The sequence below is a fragment of the Oncorhynchus mykiss genome, chromosome 9 (genome assembly GCF_057628025.1).
Source record: "Oncorhynchus mykiss isolate SJ-2025 chromosome 9, ASM5762802v1, whole genome shotgun sequence".
NCBI classification, from domain to species: Eukaryota; Metazoa; Chordata; class Actinopteri; order Salmoniformes; family Salmonidae; genus Oncorhynchus; species Oncorhynchus mykiss.
Window position 1 is genome coordinate 31211950 of NC_143030.1, and position 17643 is coordinate 31229592.

General features: G+C 42.7%; 1 protein-coding gene across 50 annotated transcripts in view; it reads left to right on the plus strand.

The window, feature by feature from the left end:
- ank2b (ankyrin-2) overlaps window positions 1–17643 on the plus strand; it is a 252259-nt gene that overhangs the window by 180415 nt on the left and 54201 nt on the right. For 48 of the 50 annotated variants that reach the window (XM_090183989.1, XM_090184002.1, XM_090184004.1 and 45 more), the window contains 11 exons: window positions 953–1051; window positions 5455–5553; window positions 7518–7616; window positions 10663–10860; window positions 11987–12085; window positions 12461–12559; window positions 12684–12782; window positions 13041–13238; window positions 14478–14576; window positions 15116–15214; window positions 15416–15613. In XM_090183989.1, coding sequence (XP_090040115.1) covers window positions 953–1051; window positions 5455–5553; window positions 7518–7616; window positions 10663–10860; window positions 11987–12085; window positions 12461–12559; window positions 12684–12782; window positions 13041–13238; window positions 14478–14576; window positions 15116–15214; window positions 15416–15613 — 1386 coding nt within the window. The remainder of the gene's footprint in view (window positions 1–952; window positions 1052–5454; window positions 5554–7517; window positions 7617–10662; window positions 10861–11986; window positions 12086–12460; window positions 12560–12683; window positions 12783–13040; window positions 13239–14477; window positions 14577–15115; window positions 15215–15415; window positions 15614–17643) is intronic. The other 2 variants (XM_090184027.1, XM_090184030.1) reach the window with 1 other exon arrangement.

Below are 17643 nucleotides of genomic sequence, written 5' to 3' on the forward strand. Positions count from 1 at the left end.
CAAACAAGCATGCGTTTATATAGTATATTATACTACTGTAATGACATGATAGAACATCAATCAAAAAGTATCCAGGTGTTTTGCAGATCATTTTCTTGAAGAACAAAAGCACTATATAGCATGATGCATCCCGTCTATATTCATTTGCACCATTATCAACTTTAAATGTGTCATTTTGAATCATTGCGTAGTCACTACAATTCTTCACACTTCTGTAAATAATGTTTTCACGTTAAATCGCCCCATTACTTTCAGAATGGAAAGGTAAGGCAAGAATTTCACAATACTCCAACCGCAACGGCTCTCTCTCTGATTTCTTATGATTCCTAACATGACAAAATGGCGTACAGTGACATAGTGCACTTTGGTGTTGATAAAAAAAGAATTACCGTCATGGTTTTTTGATTTGGTATCCTTTTTCTCTGTCCTTTAACTGTATGGTTAACTAATACTGTGTGTCAATGGTTTGGTTGATATTAACAGTCTGTGTGAACTGTACGTCCACTTGTTTTTTAATTCCTTCATTTATTTCTTTATTTTTTAAGTAAACGGAGAAACTATGCAGTTGATTTGGTTCTGACTGTAGGATTACCAGTTGCATGGTAGTGATCTTTCTGCATGGTCTTTCTGAGTGTGTTTGTGTGTATGCCTACAGTACGTAATTTGCGTGTATGTGTGTAATTGAGTCATAATTTTCTGAAACTGAATTTTAAGATTTCTTTCCCTTCATCTCTTTGGTTTCTTCCCTCTTCTGAGTTTGGAGCGTTGCTCTTTCACATTTACTAATTTAATTTTCTTTTTTCCCTTTGATGATGGTTAATGCGACTGCTGCATGCTGGGATAGTGGAGGTCAAGGGTCAGGGGTCAGGCTTTGGGGGTCATGAATGAGGCTAGTATCTAACCCACTGTCTCTCTCTCCCTCCCTCTCGCTATGTTCACCCCTGTGTTACAGAGTGGATTCACGCCACTTCATATTGCTGCCCACTATGGAAACGTGAACGTGGCCACACTACTGCTAAATCGTGGGGCGGCTGTGGACTTTACAGCTAGGGTAGGTACCATTACCATAGCACAGGCTGAAACTATTACAACAACCTTCTGATCTGCAGTCAGGTGCGCTATTGTTGTGCAGTGTTGGATTCTGGTTTAAACTTGGAACATTGCTATCCTAGAGACTGGTTTTGACATCAGAAGTTAATGGTTATCTGTAGGAGCCAGATGGCTTTGGAATGTGCTGGGTGGATGGGAGGAAGTCACAGGATTGCTATGGGGGATACAGGTGAACATTTTTGGATTAGGCAAATGAGGGATTGAGGTCAAGTCAGATCCCCTTAAGGGAGAAATTACAGTTTATTACCCTATTACTTCATCTTCCTGTCGAACCACAATAGATGAAAGGATTGGAGAGAAGGAGGAGTGCCTAAATTGGAGTATATATACTTGTGGTGGTAGAAACATGTTTTGTCTAATGCAGCTGTATTGATCCTCTGGGAAGAATAAACTCTCTAGGGTATGTGGAACGCTAGCATCCCACCTGGCCAACATCCAGTGAGATTGCAGAGCGCCAAATTCAGATACAGAAATACTCATTATAAAAATTCAGAAAAGATACAACTATTTTACATAGGTTTAAAGATTAACTTCTTGTGAATCCAACCACGGTGTCGCATACCTTACAATTATTTGTGAACATAGCCCAGCAGACAAATCATTACAAACAGTAACCAGCCAAGTAGAAGAGTTACACAAGTCAGAAATAGCGATAAAATGAATCACTTACCTTTGAAGATCTTCATATGTTTGCACTCAGAAGACATTCATTTCTTCAATAAATGAATCCTACAGACGAAGAACCATATATGTGACATTTACAAAAAAATGAGATATACATGAACAATCATTATTGGACACCCTTTTTCTATAGTGAACCGGTTTCACAAGCTTTCCACGCGCTAATTAACAATCATTTTAAATGTAAAGATAGGCTCTCGTGGAATAACCGTTTATGTGCACCACTCAGAATGGACGGACAAGCGTACAACCTTTCTGTTGCTGATGAAAATCACAGAAATGTGGGAAAGAAACGTAAAACAAAACAAAAAGAATGGAAAGACAGGCAAAGGAAGATCTTACGGGATGCGGGAAAACCATATACAAATCATAAGGGTCAAGAAAAAACTGGGTAAAGCTGTCCAAAAGAGGTATGTGGAAGAACCGTATATCAAACAATCAAGCTAGCTAGCTATAGAGTACAGTAACTAACATGTATGTTGTGGGTTGTCTAATTTGTAACTATAGAGAAAACATATTAGCTAAAGTTCGTTGGCTAATAACTCATACATTATCGTTACAAATGTTATTGCTAGATTATAGAAGAAACATAGGTAGCTACTTTTTCTCCGTCCACCGGATGATTCGACATGGCTACAGTAGCTAGCTAGTTACACTGTATCCTGCAGGGAAGAGCGTGTTCCACGACGTGCAGAAAGGAGTGTGGAAAGTGACTGATGAGCGCAAGCTGCATCTGTTCAACAGTTTCTACACTGTCCCATACGAGAAACAACAAGCGTTGATTCTCTCCGGCTTAGAACAGGTTAGAAATAAGACAAAACGCCTATTATTATAATAGCTATATTGAACACTTGCATAGTTTAACTTTGACAGTAATGATACGTACATTGACGTTAACTCTAAAAGTGCTGTGTTACACAATGGTGCAATACAAACTCATTCTGTGTATAGATTGGGAGTGTTTTGTAGTTCTATGGTATGTTCACATTGAGGACTTCATTTTAAATGAGACTAAGATTTCATGACTCAACTTTTAAGAAAAGTCATCAGTGCTAAAGTTGATAGACCACCTTTAAATGAACCTCCATACAAATGAATTAACTGCATATTGCATTTAAGTTATTTACATGAAGGGCATCTGTACTTGAAAGTACTTAAAACATCATATCAGGTGTTAAAAAAGGACATCTTACAAGAGTCATGCAAAATGTCACATATACTGTTCTTCCACAAACTGAAATCATCACTGGAGATATACAGAAAAAAAAGTATTTTTTGAAATAACAAAAAAATATAAATTGTTGTTGGAAGATATGGGTATGGTGAATTATTTGTCAACCATAAAACACCTAATGTGGTACACACAATTAATAATATAAAAATAACTGATTATCTTAAAATGGAAAAATTGTCACATATATGGTTCTTCGTCTGTAGGATTCAAATGTTCCTTTTGTTCGATAAAGTCTCTCTTTATATCCAAAAAACACAGTTTTGTTTGCGCATTTTCTTCAGTAATACACAGGCTCAAACGCAGTCACAACAGGCAGACAAACAATCCAAATTGTATCCGTAAAGTTCATAGAAACATGTCAAACGATGTATATATTCAACCCTCAGGTTGTTTTTAGCCTAAATAATCAATAATATTTCAACCGGACAATAACGTTGTCAATATAAAAGGTAAACAAGAAAGGCACTCTCTCGGTCGTGCGCATGAAAAAGCTCTGTGACACGGCAGGGTCCACTCATTCAGACTGCTCTTACTCCCTCATTTTCAGAATACAAGCCTGAAACAATTTCTAAAGACTGTTGACATATAGTGGAAGGCATAGGAACTGCAATTTGAGTCCTAAGTCAATGGATACTGTAATGGCATTGAATAGAAAACTACAACAACAACAAAAAATTCCTACTTCCTGAATGGATTTTTCTCTAGTTTTCGCCTGCCAAATCAGTTCTGTTATACTCACAGACAGTTTTGGAAACTTTAGAGTGTTTTCTATCCAAATCTACTAATTATATGCATATCTTCTGGGCCTGAGTAGAAGGCTGTTTAATTTGGGCATGCTTTTCATCCAAAATTCAAAATGCTGCCCCCTACCATAGAGAAGTTAAGCTTTCATAATGTCCGTAGAGTTTTTTTACTCTGAGAATTAGAACCTAACAGCAGCGAGGTCTTGGGATCCATCACGATACCCTCCTTTGTGTTCTTTCCTTTACTGGAAATAGTGCAAAGATTGTAGGTTATAGGAAGGGCTGCCCACACACACTGTGCCAACACAGCACTGAGTCCAAGAACCATAAAACACAGGAGACTTTAGAGCCCATACGCGCACACACACACACACACACACACACATTTTAAGCGAGTAGAGTGAAATGCCCTTTAGGAACCCACAGTCAGCGATTGAGTTGCTTTCTAGGACAATGATACCCTCCGCCTCAGCACTTCCCTTTTCTCGGAATCCTCATGTCCATCTGTGTGGTCCCCAATAGCCACTCAGACAGAGAGAGGAATGAGTCTTAGGAGAATGCCAGTCCTTTTCTTGAAAACAGAACTCAAGGCGAGAGATGGAGAGAGATGCCTGGCCAAGCTGAAAGATTACTTGAAGGTCACAGACTCAATGCAGTCCTGTTCTGACTGAGCCCTTAGTGTCGACAACTTAAGCACAAATCTACTAACTCAGCAAGGGACTCCACAGTCAGAAACCGTACCTTTTATTTGCAGAAAGGTAACACTCAAAACCACTGTAATTTCTGCTGTGTCATACTTTCTCAGGCACTTTTTCCAGTCACAGTCAACATAATAAGCTGTGTGTCCTGCAGTGCTCTGGACCAGCCTGAGGAAAAAATGCTCAGCTTTCACATTGTCAGGATTTCACAGAAATCAGAGGAGTGGCCGAACGCCAACATAACATGACACATCCTAACAGAAAGAATGAACAGGAGCCATTCATCAGCAGTTCCATTCAATTCAAGCTCTGTTGTCCCAGCAAGGAAACTCATTGAGGTATATTAGAAAGCAGGACATCAGTCAATAGACGCCTTGTCCTGAACTACCCCCACTGTCTGTGGAACAACATTGCACGTAATAGAAACTGGTCAAAAGTGGTGCACTGTGTAGGGAATAGGGTGCCATTTGGTCCGCTGACTAGGTTATAACACAGCTCTGTTATTGCCACAGATGGGTCAGTGTGGGTCCGGGTATCAGTTATCACGATTATAACTTTATTATTCTAGTAAAGCAGTCGGTCTAATCAGGAAAACATCTGTACCGGCTGGCAGATTTGATAAAATAATTTAGCCCTGCGTGTGTTTACTAGTAAACAAGCTCCACAACAACAACAACAATAATGCCATAGAAAACCCTAACCTAAGAAAACCCTAACCTAAGAGATCCCTAACCTAAGAGATCCCTAACCTGAGAAAACCCTAACCTAAGAAATCCTTAACCTAAGAGAACCTTAACCTAAGAAAACGCTAACCTATGATTTGAGGTAAACAGGGGATACTGTATGTAGCAACATTACTCGTAATAGAAACGGTATACTGGCCTTGTAAAAGCACATGTGTATACAGTAGGATAGGTAGTTATATACCATTAGTTCATTGGTTTATTTCGTTTTAAATGTGTCTTCCATTGTGTTCTATGTATTTCAGAATGGGATCACGCCCCTCCACGTGGCCTCTAAGCGTGGCAACGCTAACATGGTGCGCCTCCTACTGGACAGGGGGTCTCAGATCGACGCCAAGACTAGAGTGAGTCCACACAAACACACACACTCATACATACAGTACACACACACACACACACACTCACACACACACACACACACACACACACACACACACACACACACACACACACACACACACACACACACACCGTTTGACCCCCTCACTGTGCACAAGTGTGTGACGCAGTGTCCTTTCTACCAAACTGTCATTATTGTCCAGTGGCAGTGCTGCAGTCACTTTCCACCAGACTCAGCCGTGTATATCTCCTTCAGCTGCAGCAATGTATCATCGTCTCATTCACAGCCAGTGGTGACGCATTGGGTCGCTGTGTGCTATGTGTGTGTGTGCCTGTGTGTGTGTGTGTGTGTGTGTGTGTGTGTGTGTGTGTGTGTGTGTGTGTGTGTGCGAGCGTGTGTGCGAGCGTGTGTGCGAGCGTGTGTGTGTGTTTTAAGTTGATGTACTCTATAAGTAGGTGTACTCACTGTTCATATTGTATGTAGGTGTGGGTGTGTTGATAAGTGTGAGATAGGGAGTGTGTGTGTGTGTGTGTACTGCATAGCTGTTGGATGTGTGTGTCAGTGAGAGCTGCAGCACTATGTATTTACGGCTAGCTCACTAGAGAACAACTTGTTGAGTCTAAAAGCCCTCCATTTTGACACGCTGTTATGCTTGTGTCCTTGGCCGTTTTGCTGCTCAATCAGCTTACTGCATTAACTTAGGGCAAAAAAATCCCTTCTGACGCAACCACTCTCCCAGCTCTCTCAAATCACTCCGTTACCATACCTCCCTCCTCCCTGAGCCTGACAATCTATCCCTCTTTCATAACAGAAAACATCCTGTTTTTAGTTACGCGGTAGATGTTTATGCGTCCATTGCCAAGGTATTGCATCCTAATATCATTCTAAAGAGTTAAAACGAAACATTGTATAAATAAAGATGATGTGATTAGACCCTAACGTAACGAAAACGTCCACTCGGTGTTAGATAACGGTACAGTTCCTGGTCAGGGCAGGACAGTGCCTGTTTAGACTGTTACCATTCTACTAGCTGTGTGTTATATATCCATATCATTTGTATTGTCCAGAGTTAATGTTGATATAATATCATATAGGTGGCTACGTCTCAATTCTGATATGGCACCCTATTCCCTATGACCAGTGGCCGATAGTGCACAATTTACTTTTATTTTTTTACCAGAAACCTATGTAGGGAAATAGGGTGCCATTTGGTACGTTGACTAGGTTATAACACAGCTCTGTTATTGCCACAGACGGGTCAGTGTGGGTCCGGGTATCAGTTATCACGATTATAACTCTATTATTCTAGTAAAGCAGTCTGTCTAATCAGGAAAACATCTGTACCCGGCTGGCAGATTTGATAAAAATAATAAAGCCCTGTGTGTTTAGTGGGAAACGGGCTCCACAACAAAAACAACACGAGTGCCCTAGAAAACCCTAACAGCGGGGCCATCCTTATGTTTTCTTTGTGCATTTTATTACACAAGCAGAGTTACTGTATTTTTAGTTTTGTCTGTGCTGTTGTGTGTGTGCGTCCGTGTGCGTGTGTCCCTGCCTTTGTGCACAGAGAGTGGTGAGGTTAACATGCCACTGAAGCAAAGGTCAAGGAAATTTCAGCCGCCATGTTTCAATACGTGTCTCTGCAAGCAACTGTATGTGTCCATTGTTTGACATGGGAATTTGAACTTAACAAAGCCTTTCGTCCACTGATAATCAATGTACTCAGATACTCAGGGGTCATAGCCACAGATAATCCCCCAAAAAATCACGCGATCGAAAAAAATATATATTAAAAAATAAAAAAAATACTGTACCTTTATTCATGTGAGATTGGGGGTCGTTTTGTGTGTGCGTGTTCATGTGTTATGGGGTTATGGGTGTATAAATGTGTGTGTGTGTGTGTGTGTGTGTGTGTGCGTGTGTGTGTGTGTGTGTGTATTTGACCATCTGTGTGTGTGTTCTCTGCAGGACGGCCTCACACCTCTACACTGCGCGGCCAGAAGTGGACATGACCCTGCAGTGGAGCTACTGCTGGAGAGAGGAGCACCCATGCTGGCCAGGACCAAGGTACACACACACTCACACACACACACACACACACACACTCATAACACACACACACACACTCATAACACACACACACACACACACACACACACACACACACACACACACACACACACACACACACACACACATAACACACACACACACACACTCATAACACACACACACACACACACACACAACACACACACACACTCATAACACATACACACACACACACACACACACACACACTCATGGTTATATCCGCAGGTTGAATAAATAGAAAACAATGCATTAAAAAAGTATCATTCTTGTGTAATTCATATCTATAGGCTACATTGAGGTTTTTCTTTCATAATTCTTGTAGTGTCTTAACACTTAGTACTTATTTATGTAATAAGAAAGACTCGGAATACAAGCAATTGAACTGGAGCTTCACATTTACTCAAACGAGTTAGTACCAGAATAACATACAGTGCCTTGCGAAAGTATTCGGCCCTCTTGAACTTTGCGACCTTTTGCCACATTTCAGGCTTCAAACATAAAGATATAAAACTGTATTTTTTTGTGAAGAATCAACAACAAGTGGGACACAATCATGAAGTGCAACGACATTTATTGGATATTTCAAACTTTTTTAACAAATCAAAAACTGAAAAATTGGGCGTGCAAAATTATTCAGCCCCCTTAAGTTAATACTTTGTAGCGCCACCTTTTGCTGCGATTACAGTTGTAAGTCGCTTGGGGTATGTCTCTATCAGTTTTGCACATCGAGAGACTGACATTTTTTCCCATTCCTCCTTGCAAAACAGCTCGAGCTCAGTGAGGTTGGATGGAGAGCATTTGTGAACAGCAGTTTTCAGTTCTTTCCACAGATTCTCGATTTGATTCAGGTCTGGACTTTGACTTGGCCATTCTAACACCTGGATATGTTTATTTTTGAACCATTCCATTGTAGATTTTGCTTTATGTTTTGGATCATTGTCTTGTTGGAAGACAAATCTCTGTCCCAGTCTCAGGTCTTTTGCAGACTCCATCAGGTTTTCTTCCAGAATGGTCCTGTATTTGGCTCCATTCATCTTCCCATCAATTTGAACCATCTTCCCTGTCCCTGCGGAAGAAAAGCAGGCCCAAACCATGATGCTGCCACCACCATGTTTGACAGTGGGGATGGTGTGTTGCTTTTACGCCAAACATAACATTTTGCATTGTTGCCAAAAAGTTAAATTTTGGTTTCATCTGACCAGAGCACCTTCTTCCACATGTTTGGTGTGTCTCCCAGGTGGCTTATGGCAAACTTTAAACAACACTTTTTATGGATATCTTTAAGAAATGGCTTTCTTCTTGCCACTCTTCCATAAAGGCCAGATTTGTGCAATATACGACTGATTGTTGTCCTATGGACAGTCTCCCACCTCAGCTGTAGATCTCTGCAGTTCATCCAGAGTGATCATGGGCCTCTTGGCTGCATCTCTGATCAGTCTTCTCCTTGTATGAGCTGAAAGTTTAGAGGGACGGCCAGGTCTTGGTAGATTTGCAGTGGTCTGATACTCCTTCCATTTCAATATTATCGCTTGCACAGTGCTCCTTGGGATGTTTAAAGCTTGGGAAATCTTTTTGTATCCAAATCCGACTTTAAACTTCTTCACAACAGTATCTCGGACCTGCCTGGTGTGTTCCTTGTTCTTCATGATGCTCTCTGCGCTTTTAACGGACCTCTGAGACTATCACAGTGCAGGTGCATTTATACGGAGACTTGATTACACACAGGTGGATTGTATTTATCATCATTAGTCATTTAGGTCAACATTGGATCATTCAGAGATCCTCACTGAACTTCTGGAGAGAGTTTGCTGCACTGAAAGTAAAGGGGCTGAATAATTTTGCACGCCCAATGTTTCAGTTTTTGATTTGTTAAAAAAGTTTGAAATATCCAATAAATGTCGTTCCACTTCATGATTGTGTCCCACTTGTTGTTGATTCTTCACAAAAAAATACAGTTTTATATCTTTATGTTTGAAGCCTGAAATCTGGCAAAAGGTCGCAAAGTTCAAGGGGGCCGAATACTTTCGCAAGGCACTGTAGAACAACACTGCACATGACCAAGGGTGCTCCCGCCTTAAAGGGGACATCAGTAATTAACAGAACATAACAATTTTGATCTGCCTTTAGTTCGTAGCCTAAGCCTAAATCTAAGCAGAAACAGTTCATGTCGATCCACTAAGGCAAAAAAAGGACAATGTCAGAGTTTAATTCAATAAGAGAAGAACTGTGAATGAATAGAAGGAGGGCCAGAACAGTATTCTAATGTTTGGGAAAAGATTTGCTGAAGTGTTAAAAGAGTGGCGGCTATGTTTATGTGTTATGATTGTGAGGCGATATACAAATTTGACAGACAACAAGACGGGGACTTCAAAATGGTACGTCAAGGGAACTGTACTATTCAGATGGGTTATATGGACTAGTAACCTAACTGAAGTCTGGACAGTGGCTGTAGGTCTATAACCTCTCACTGAGCCGTATATCATTTTAACTCCTCCAGAATGAAGCATTTCTTGCAGTAAAATTATAAATAAAATGTAAATGTTTACCCCGGGAACAAGAGTGGCGAAAATTGATTTCTTCTTGAGAGAATGAATGAATGAATTAACCATCTGTAAAGGTGGTGGTGCTCTCTTTATCAGCGTCATTAAAGCTGATAGTATTTCAACCCCTTAAAATATGCATTGTAATCGAACTGAACTCTTATCAAAAACATGTTGGGTTGTTTTAACAGCTTTTCATTTCCTTAAAATCGGTCAAACTGATGTAATTTGGAAATGTTGCACTGAAAACCTTTCCCATTTATTTTTTGTTATTGCATTTGCTCCCCGGTCCCTAAAAGTCTTTGCTGCGCGGGCCTCCGATTTTCACTTTATCACTTCTAGTCGGGCGGTTGCGGATGGGTTATTAGCAATTATGGGCGGGTGCGGGTGAACAAACAGATGACCCATGTATCACTAACACACACCCTCTCTCTGAACATCTTCTCTATCTCTCTCTCTCTCTTTCTCTCTCTCTGTAGAACGGTCTGTCTCCTCTCCACATGTCAGCTCAAGGCGACCATGTTGAGTGCGTCAAGCACCTGCTGCAGCACAAGGCGCCTGTTGATGATGTCACACTGGACTACTTGACGGCGCTGCACGTCGCCGCCCACTGCGGTCACTACAGAGTCACCAAGCTGCTGCTGGACAAGAGGGCAAACCCCAACGCTAGAGCACTGGTAATACTCACACTCCTATTACCACTAATACAATGACTTCCAATACTCTAGGCCTCTATAAACAATGTATACAAAGTATGTGGACACCCCTTCAAATGAGTGGATTCGGCTATCTGACAAGTGTATAAAATCGAACACACAGCCATGCAATCTCTATAGACAAACATTGCCAGTAGAATAGCCTTTACTGAAGAGCTCAGTGATTTTCAACGTGGCACCTTCATAGGATGCCACCTTTCCAACAAGTCAGTTCATAAAATTTGTGTCCTGCTAGAGCTGCCCCGGTCAGCTGTAAGTGCTGTTAATGTTAAGATGTAACGTCTAGGAGCAACAACGGCTCCGCCGCGAAGTGGTAGGCCACACAAGCTCACAGAATGGAAACGCAGAGTGCTGAAGTGCTACAGTTAGGCCCTAGCTTAGGCCCTAGCTTAGGCTACGAACTAACGGCCGATAAAAAACGTCTGTCCTCGGTTGCAACACTCACTACCGAGTTCCAAACTGACTCTGGATGCAACGTGAGCACAAGAACTGTTCGTCGGGAGCATCATGAAATGGGGTTTCCATGGCCGAGCAGCCGCACACAAGTCTAAGATCACCATGATCAATGCCAAGCGTCAGCTGGAGCGGTGTAAAGCTCGCCGCCATTGGAGTCTGCATCAGTGGAAATGCGTTATCTGACCTCAACCCCATCGGACACCTTTGGGATTGAATAGGAACGCCATCTGCGAGCCAGGCCTAATCATCCAACATCTGTGCCCAACCTCACTAATGTGTCTTGTGGCTGAATGGAAGCAGGTCCCCTAAACAATGTTCCAACATCTAGTAGAAAGCCTTCCCAGAAAGAGTGGAGACTTTTATAGAAGAAACTCCGTATTCATGCCCATGATTTTGGAATGAGTTATTAGACGAGCAGGTGTCCACATACTTTTGGTCATGTGTTGTATGTGTGGTGGCTGTTTTGCCGATTCTGTCTCAGAGACAGAACTTGGTGAAACAAAGTTTTGAGTGAAAATAAGATGGCCTCTCCTATCTGTCTCAACCATGTCAACAATGTCCCTACATGTATATGCCACCTGTACTGTAGGTGTGTTTCATTCATTCTGTGTCTGGGGTGTGTGTCTGTCAGAATGGCTTCACCCCACTGCACATCGCCTGTAAGAAGAACAGAGTGAAGGTGATGGAGCTGCTGGTCAAGTATGGAGCTTTCATCCAGGCCATCACAGAGGTAGGACACTAGCCTTCAAAATGTAAACAGTTACATCCTAATACACGATTACACGTGTACTTCGCCCTGTTGTAACGCGGCCGCCAGGGCACCGGAACAGCGGAGAAGTTGAGCCTTGCGCTTCAACGCTCTTAGTTGTTGTGGAAATTGACCCACTATGCGCTATTACTTTCTGCATCTACGTCATATCGCTGAGTCTACCTTTTAATATAACATCTGCCCATTTATACATAGACTTGGTTACACTAGTCTCATCAGCTAATATGTTTTGACCAGACCAGCCTTCAAACACATAAACAGTGCAGAATGTATGAAAATATGAAACGTTCCCTGATTTGATCTCTCTCCGTCGCCCTCTTCCTTTCTCTCTTTAAGTCTGGCCTGACTCCCATCCACGTTGCAGCCTTCATGGGTCACCTCAACATTGTCCTGCTGCTGCTACAGAACGGCGCCTCGCCTGACGTCTGCAACATTGTGAGTGACCGGGGGGTCGGGGGTCACTGTTTGTTTTACGCTGTCGCCGGTGTGCGTCTTTCCACGCTGCCAATGGCGCGTTTGTCTGCGTTTCTGCTGACGCGTACGTGTGTGTTGTGTGCAGCGCGGGGAGACGGCCCTACACATGGCAGCCAGGGCAGGACAGGTGGAGGCGGTGCGCTGCCTGCTGAGGAACGGCGCCCTGGTGGACGCCAGAGCCAGGGTAACGCATTTAACGGCGCCATTTACCATACAGTATTAGGCTGTTGTCATCCGTGTTGAACTCTTCAAAGAAACCATCCAAAAAGTACCAATTGCGTCCACAAAAACACAATTAAACAGGGCTGTAAAATTAAACGTTGCAGCACTTGAACTCTGCCCATTCATTTCATGTACTGTCAAAGTCACATCACCCATAACCTCCGTCTCTAATAAAACTCATTCTCTGCCCACTATAACCTCCATGTCTCTACCCCTGCAGGAGGACCAGACTCCCCTCCACATCGCGTCTCGCCTGGGGAAGACTGAGATAGTCCAGCTGCTACTGCAGCATATGGCCCACCCTGACGCCTCCACGACTAACGGATACACACCCTTACACATCTCAGCCAGGGAGGGACAGGTGGACGTGGCTTCAGTGCTGCTGGAGGCGGGCGCCTCACACTCGCTGGCTACCAAGGTTGGTGGAGAGCACAACACACTCACACACGCCTACATTTCACCTGCCTACGCTCAAACACACATGCTCACATGCACAATGCACACTTGTACATCTTGGTGCTATTTTCGTGGGGATTTTTTTTTTTAAACGAATGAAACATACCCCCTTCTTTCCTTGTGGATGTTATATGAAATATCTATTGACTCACTGTATGGCATGTTTCACAGGCGCCCACTATGGGGGCCACTGTCAGTATGAACTTCTTTAATGTGGTTTAATCAATGAAGGGTTAATGATGCTTTGGAGAACATCTGGGCCCTTCTCCTAAATTTTGCAAGAGGACATTGATGTTGTCATTGAATGATATTCGATGTGCATTGACGCAACAACATATCAGTGCTAATTTATTCATATGCTCTGGGCTCTGAATAAAAGCAGTAAAATCCACCTCTCATGATGGAGGTGCTCTCTCTTTCTTTCTCTCTTTCTTTCTCTCTCTCTCTCTCTCTCTCTCCCTTCCCCCTCTTCTCCTTGTCTCGTGGGGGGAAATGGGCGAGGCACTGTTAGCATGACAAAGAGGACAGCGGATGCTCATTGAACATCGTCCTAGCCTAGGCATGCCCCTCTCTGCCTCTGTCCCCAATCACGTATATTTCATCTATTGGATCACATTTTATAAATTCTAATCTTTATCTCCTGTTTTTCACAAGAGCCTCAAACATGACCGTCATTAGCGCCTCTCATTCTCTTCTCATCGACACATTGTTTCTACTCGGATGTGCATTACATCAGAAATGAACCAGAGTTACACAGACAAAGGATTCCCTCCCTTCATGGGCTGGGTCGTAAACACTGTGGTCATGTGACATGGGAGAGCACCGTTGTCCTATCACAACAGCCCTGGCCTCCTGTCAATTTGACAATGGCTAAAGAGCACCACCTGGTGGCTACATTGGGACTAGTTATTACTTGCATGTTTTGCACTGCACATTGGATTTTGGGTATTAACTACGATTGCATCAGCAGTGTGGGTGTAGAGAGAATGGTTCTTATTGTAGCGTGTTATTAAATTGCGTTACGTTTGGTTCACATACATCATTTAGTTGGACATTCATTTTAGACCCATCTGGAAATGAGACTGTTGTGAAATGATTGCTTTTTTTTATATATTTCATGAGCATTGCGTTTTTCTGAAGATCTAGTTAGTGCTTGTAACAATCTTTATTAAATGGTCATCTGTATGTTGTCTCCATACAGAAAGGATTCACTCCGCTGCATGTGGCGTCCAAGTACGGAAGCCTGGATGTGACCAAACTTCTCCTGCAGAAAAGAGCCCCTCCCGATTCTGCTGGGAAGGTAAGCATCATTACCATAACTCAAACCCTAAATCATAGTATGGCTCTACATGTTATAGAGGGAAAATATAACTACACAATAAAAGTACATTTCTCACCAGGTGTGTTATATTTCCACGATTTCGATTCAGATAATTCACTGACCTTGAAGCACTGTTATGGGATAAAGAATAGTCTATATCAAAGCTTTATCTGGCAAATTTTTTTTTTTAAAGTCTGTTCGTATTTCTGTGTTGAGGCTATGTTGTCAGCGAGACTACCGGTGAGCATAGTTTGACCAAATCAACTTTCCGTTTGATTAACTACTGTTTTTACCTCTACTTTTAGGAAAGACATAATATATCATTTTCCTCTTATTCTTTTTGAATAAGGACCCGCCCAGTGAGCCTCCTGCTGCTTGCTCTTTAATAGAAGTCTAATTCTCAATAACACGCTGTAATAGTACCCCGGTAACACCGCTCATCATATGTGTGTGTGTGTTGACTAGCTAGCATTAATAGCTGCTTGCTCTGCTAACCAGCCTGGTTTAATCCAATACAGAATGGCCTCACGCCTCTCCATGTCGCTGCGCATTACGATAACCAGAAGGTGGCGCTCCTGCTTTTGGACAAAGGGGCCTCCCCCCACGCCACGGCCAAGGTGAGACCTCCCGTCACTCAGACCCCCCCCACCCCCGGTCACTGTCCTCACAGGTGGGAGGACAGACGTCGGTCGGCCTTGGGGTGGAAGGTCGAACGTCATTTTGAAGCTGTGTGTGTGCGTGTTTGTACGTGTGTGGACATCTTTTGAGGTATCTGTACAACTGAATTGATGTACTCTCGACCTCCCTCTCTCCTCCAGAATGGCTACACTCCCCTCCACATTGCGGCGAAGAAGAACCAGATGGACATAGCGGTGGTGCTGCTGCAGTACGGGGCCGAGACCAACATCCTGACCAAGCAGGGGGTCACCCCCCTACATCTGGCCTCACAGGAGGGACACGCTGACATGGCTGCCCTGCTCATGGAGAAGGGGACTCAAGTCAACGTCCCCACCAAGGTAGGCCTACCTCTTCCCATCCCTCTCGGTTTTAAACTGCTTATGTCACGCGGCCGCGGTCCTGAACTTGTTTACATACCCTACATTACTCATCTCATATGTATATACTGTACTCGATACCATCTACTGCATCTTGCCTATGCCGTTCTGTACTATCACTCATTCATATCTTTATGTACATATTCTTTATCCCTTTACACTTGTGTGTATAAGGTAGTAGTTTTGGAATTGTTAGGTTAGATTACTTGTTGGTTATTACTGCATTGTCGGACTAGAAGCACAAGCATTTCGCTACACTCGCATTAACATCTGCTAACCATGTGTATGTGACAAATACAATTGATTTGATTTGATTTGAACCCACTCCTCAACGACCCACACTTTAAAACTAAGACGTTAAAATTATACATAGGCCTTCGTACTCCAGTCACAGACACTTTTCTGAGACGTGGTGTCTCACTGCTTCTGAGGGGTTCAAAATGAACAGGGCCTCTGATGTCAGTCTTTCATTCCACTCTGTCATGTGCTCTCATTCCTTTCAAGTCTCCCTTTTAAAGTACCCCAGTGAATAGAGTTACACGCGCAGTAAAGGCTTAATCCGGTCAGGTGTCGTTAGCTTGGACTATATTGGATTCATCGATATCTTTGTGACATTTTTCAAGGAAATAGGAGTTACACACACAGCTCTCAAGTTAGTATCCAGCCTTCGGTTCTGATTTCAGAGCTGTAGCGGGGCATGTATGAATGTAACAGGAATGAATTGGAGAGAAGGGGAGAGTGTAGCTTCAAGGCTATTTTAGGAAGAGTGTGAGACTGCTTGTGCCCTGAGCTGTTTAGGGCCGAGTCAGAGAGAGGGAGGTGGGAGGTTGAAAAACCGCCGTGACGACCATGGATGTCTGCCCACACGTGTCACACCGAAGGCCCTACCTGTCAGACACAGTCGTATTTAATGGTCCCTGCCTGCGGGCATGCATGCCCCTACACACACTTACATTATACAGTACACTTTTTTTCTTTCAAAAAAATAAATATGTTTATTATTTTCCAATAAAAAATCTAATAAAAAAGACAGCAATACAAACAATGACATTCATTGTACTGTTGGATGGGATGGACAATTTAGAGGACAAAACAAAACTTAACTCACACATACACAAAATAAAACAAAATCCTATTAGGTGGTACATGTATAAGAAGACAGCATACAGTCATTACAAGCAGTGTAGTTAAGCCAAAAATAAATATTGAGTGGAGTACAGCACAGAGTAGCAGCAGATCGTCAACCCAGTTATGAAGCGGGATGGGACCATTTATCCAGTATCGGCTGCCATATTTTGTAAAACATTGGACTTCTATTGGAGGTATTGTATCGAATCTTTTCCATATGTATTACATTCCCTAAATCCCGTAACCACATTTCAAAAGGTAGGTACAGTCTCCAATTTCCACAATTGCGTACAAAGAGAGACAGCTTTCCCTTCGTGGTTATTCCCATCAACTGTACCAAACAGAGCGATCAATGGGTGTCCGGGGTGTCCGGGGTGAGGTGTCCGGGGAATATTTTATGCAGTTTTACTTTTGAGTAATGTGTATCACCTTAAACTGTACAAGGTTGTGTCTGGCATTCACTGAACTGTGGTTTATATTCCTGAGAGCTTCTACCCAGTCCTCATCTGAGATTTCTGAACCAAGTTCTTGTTCCCAAGCCCTTTTAATGGTGTCTGTGGATACCTCTATGTGGGCCTGTAGCACATCATACAGTCTAGAGACCGACCTTTTTGAATGGGGTTTGACAAGGATCAAGCTATCTAATGTAGGACTATTTGGCTTAATGCCATACTGTGGGATATGTGTCCTTAAGAAATTCCTGATTTGGAGGTATCTGAAAAAATGTGTTGTTGGCATGTTGAACTTTCCCTGTAATTGTTGAAATTAAGCTAACTGACCATCTATGCATAGATTATCAATTGTTGTGAGCCCCTTCTCCCTCCACTGTGAAAATACCACATCATCCAATGCAGGGTGGAAAG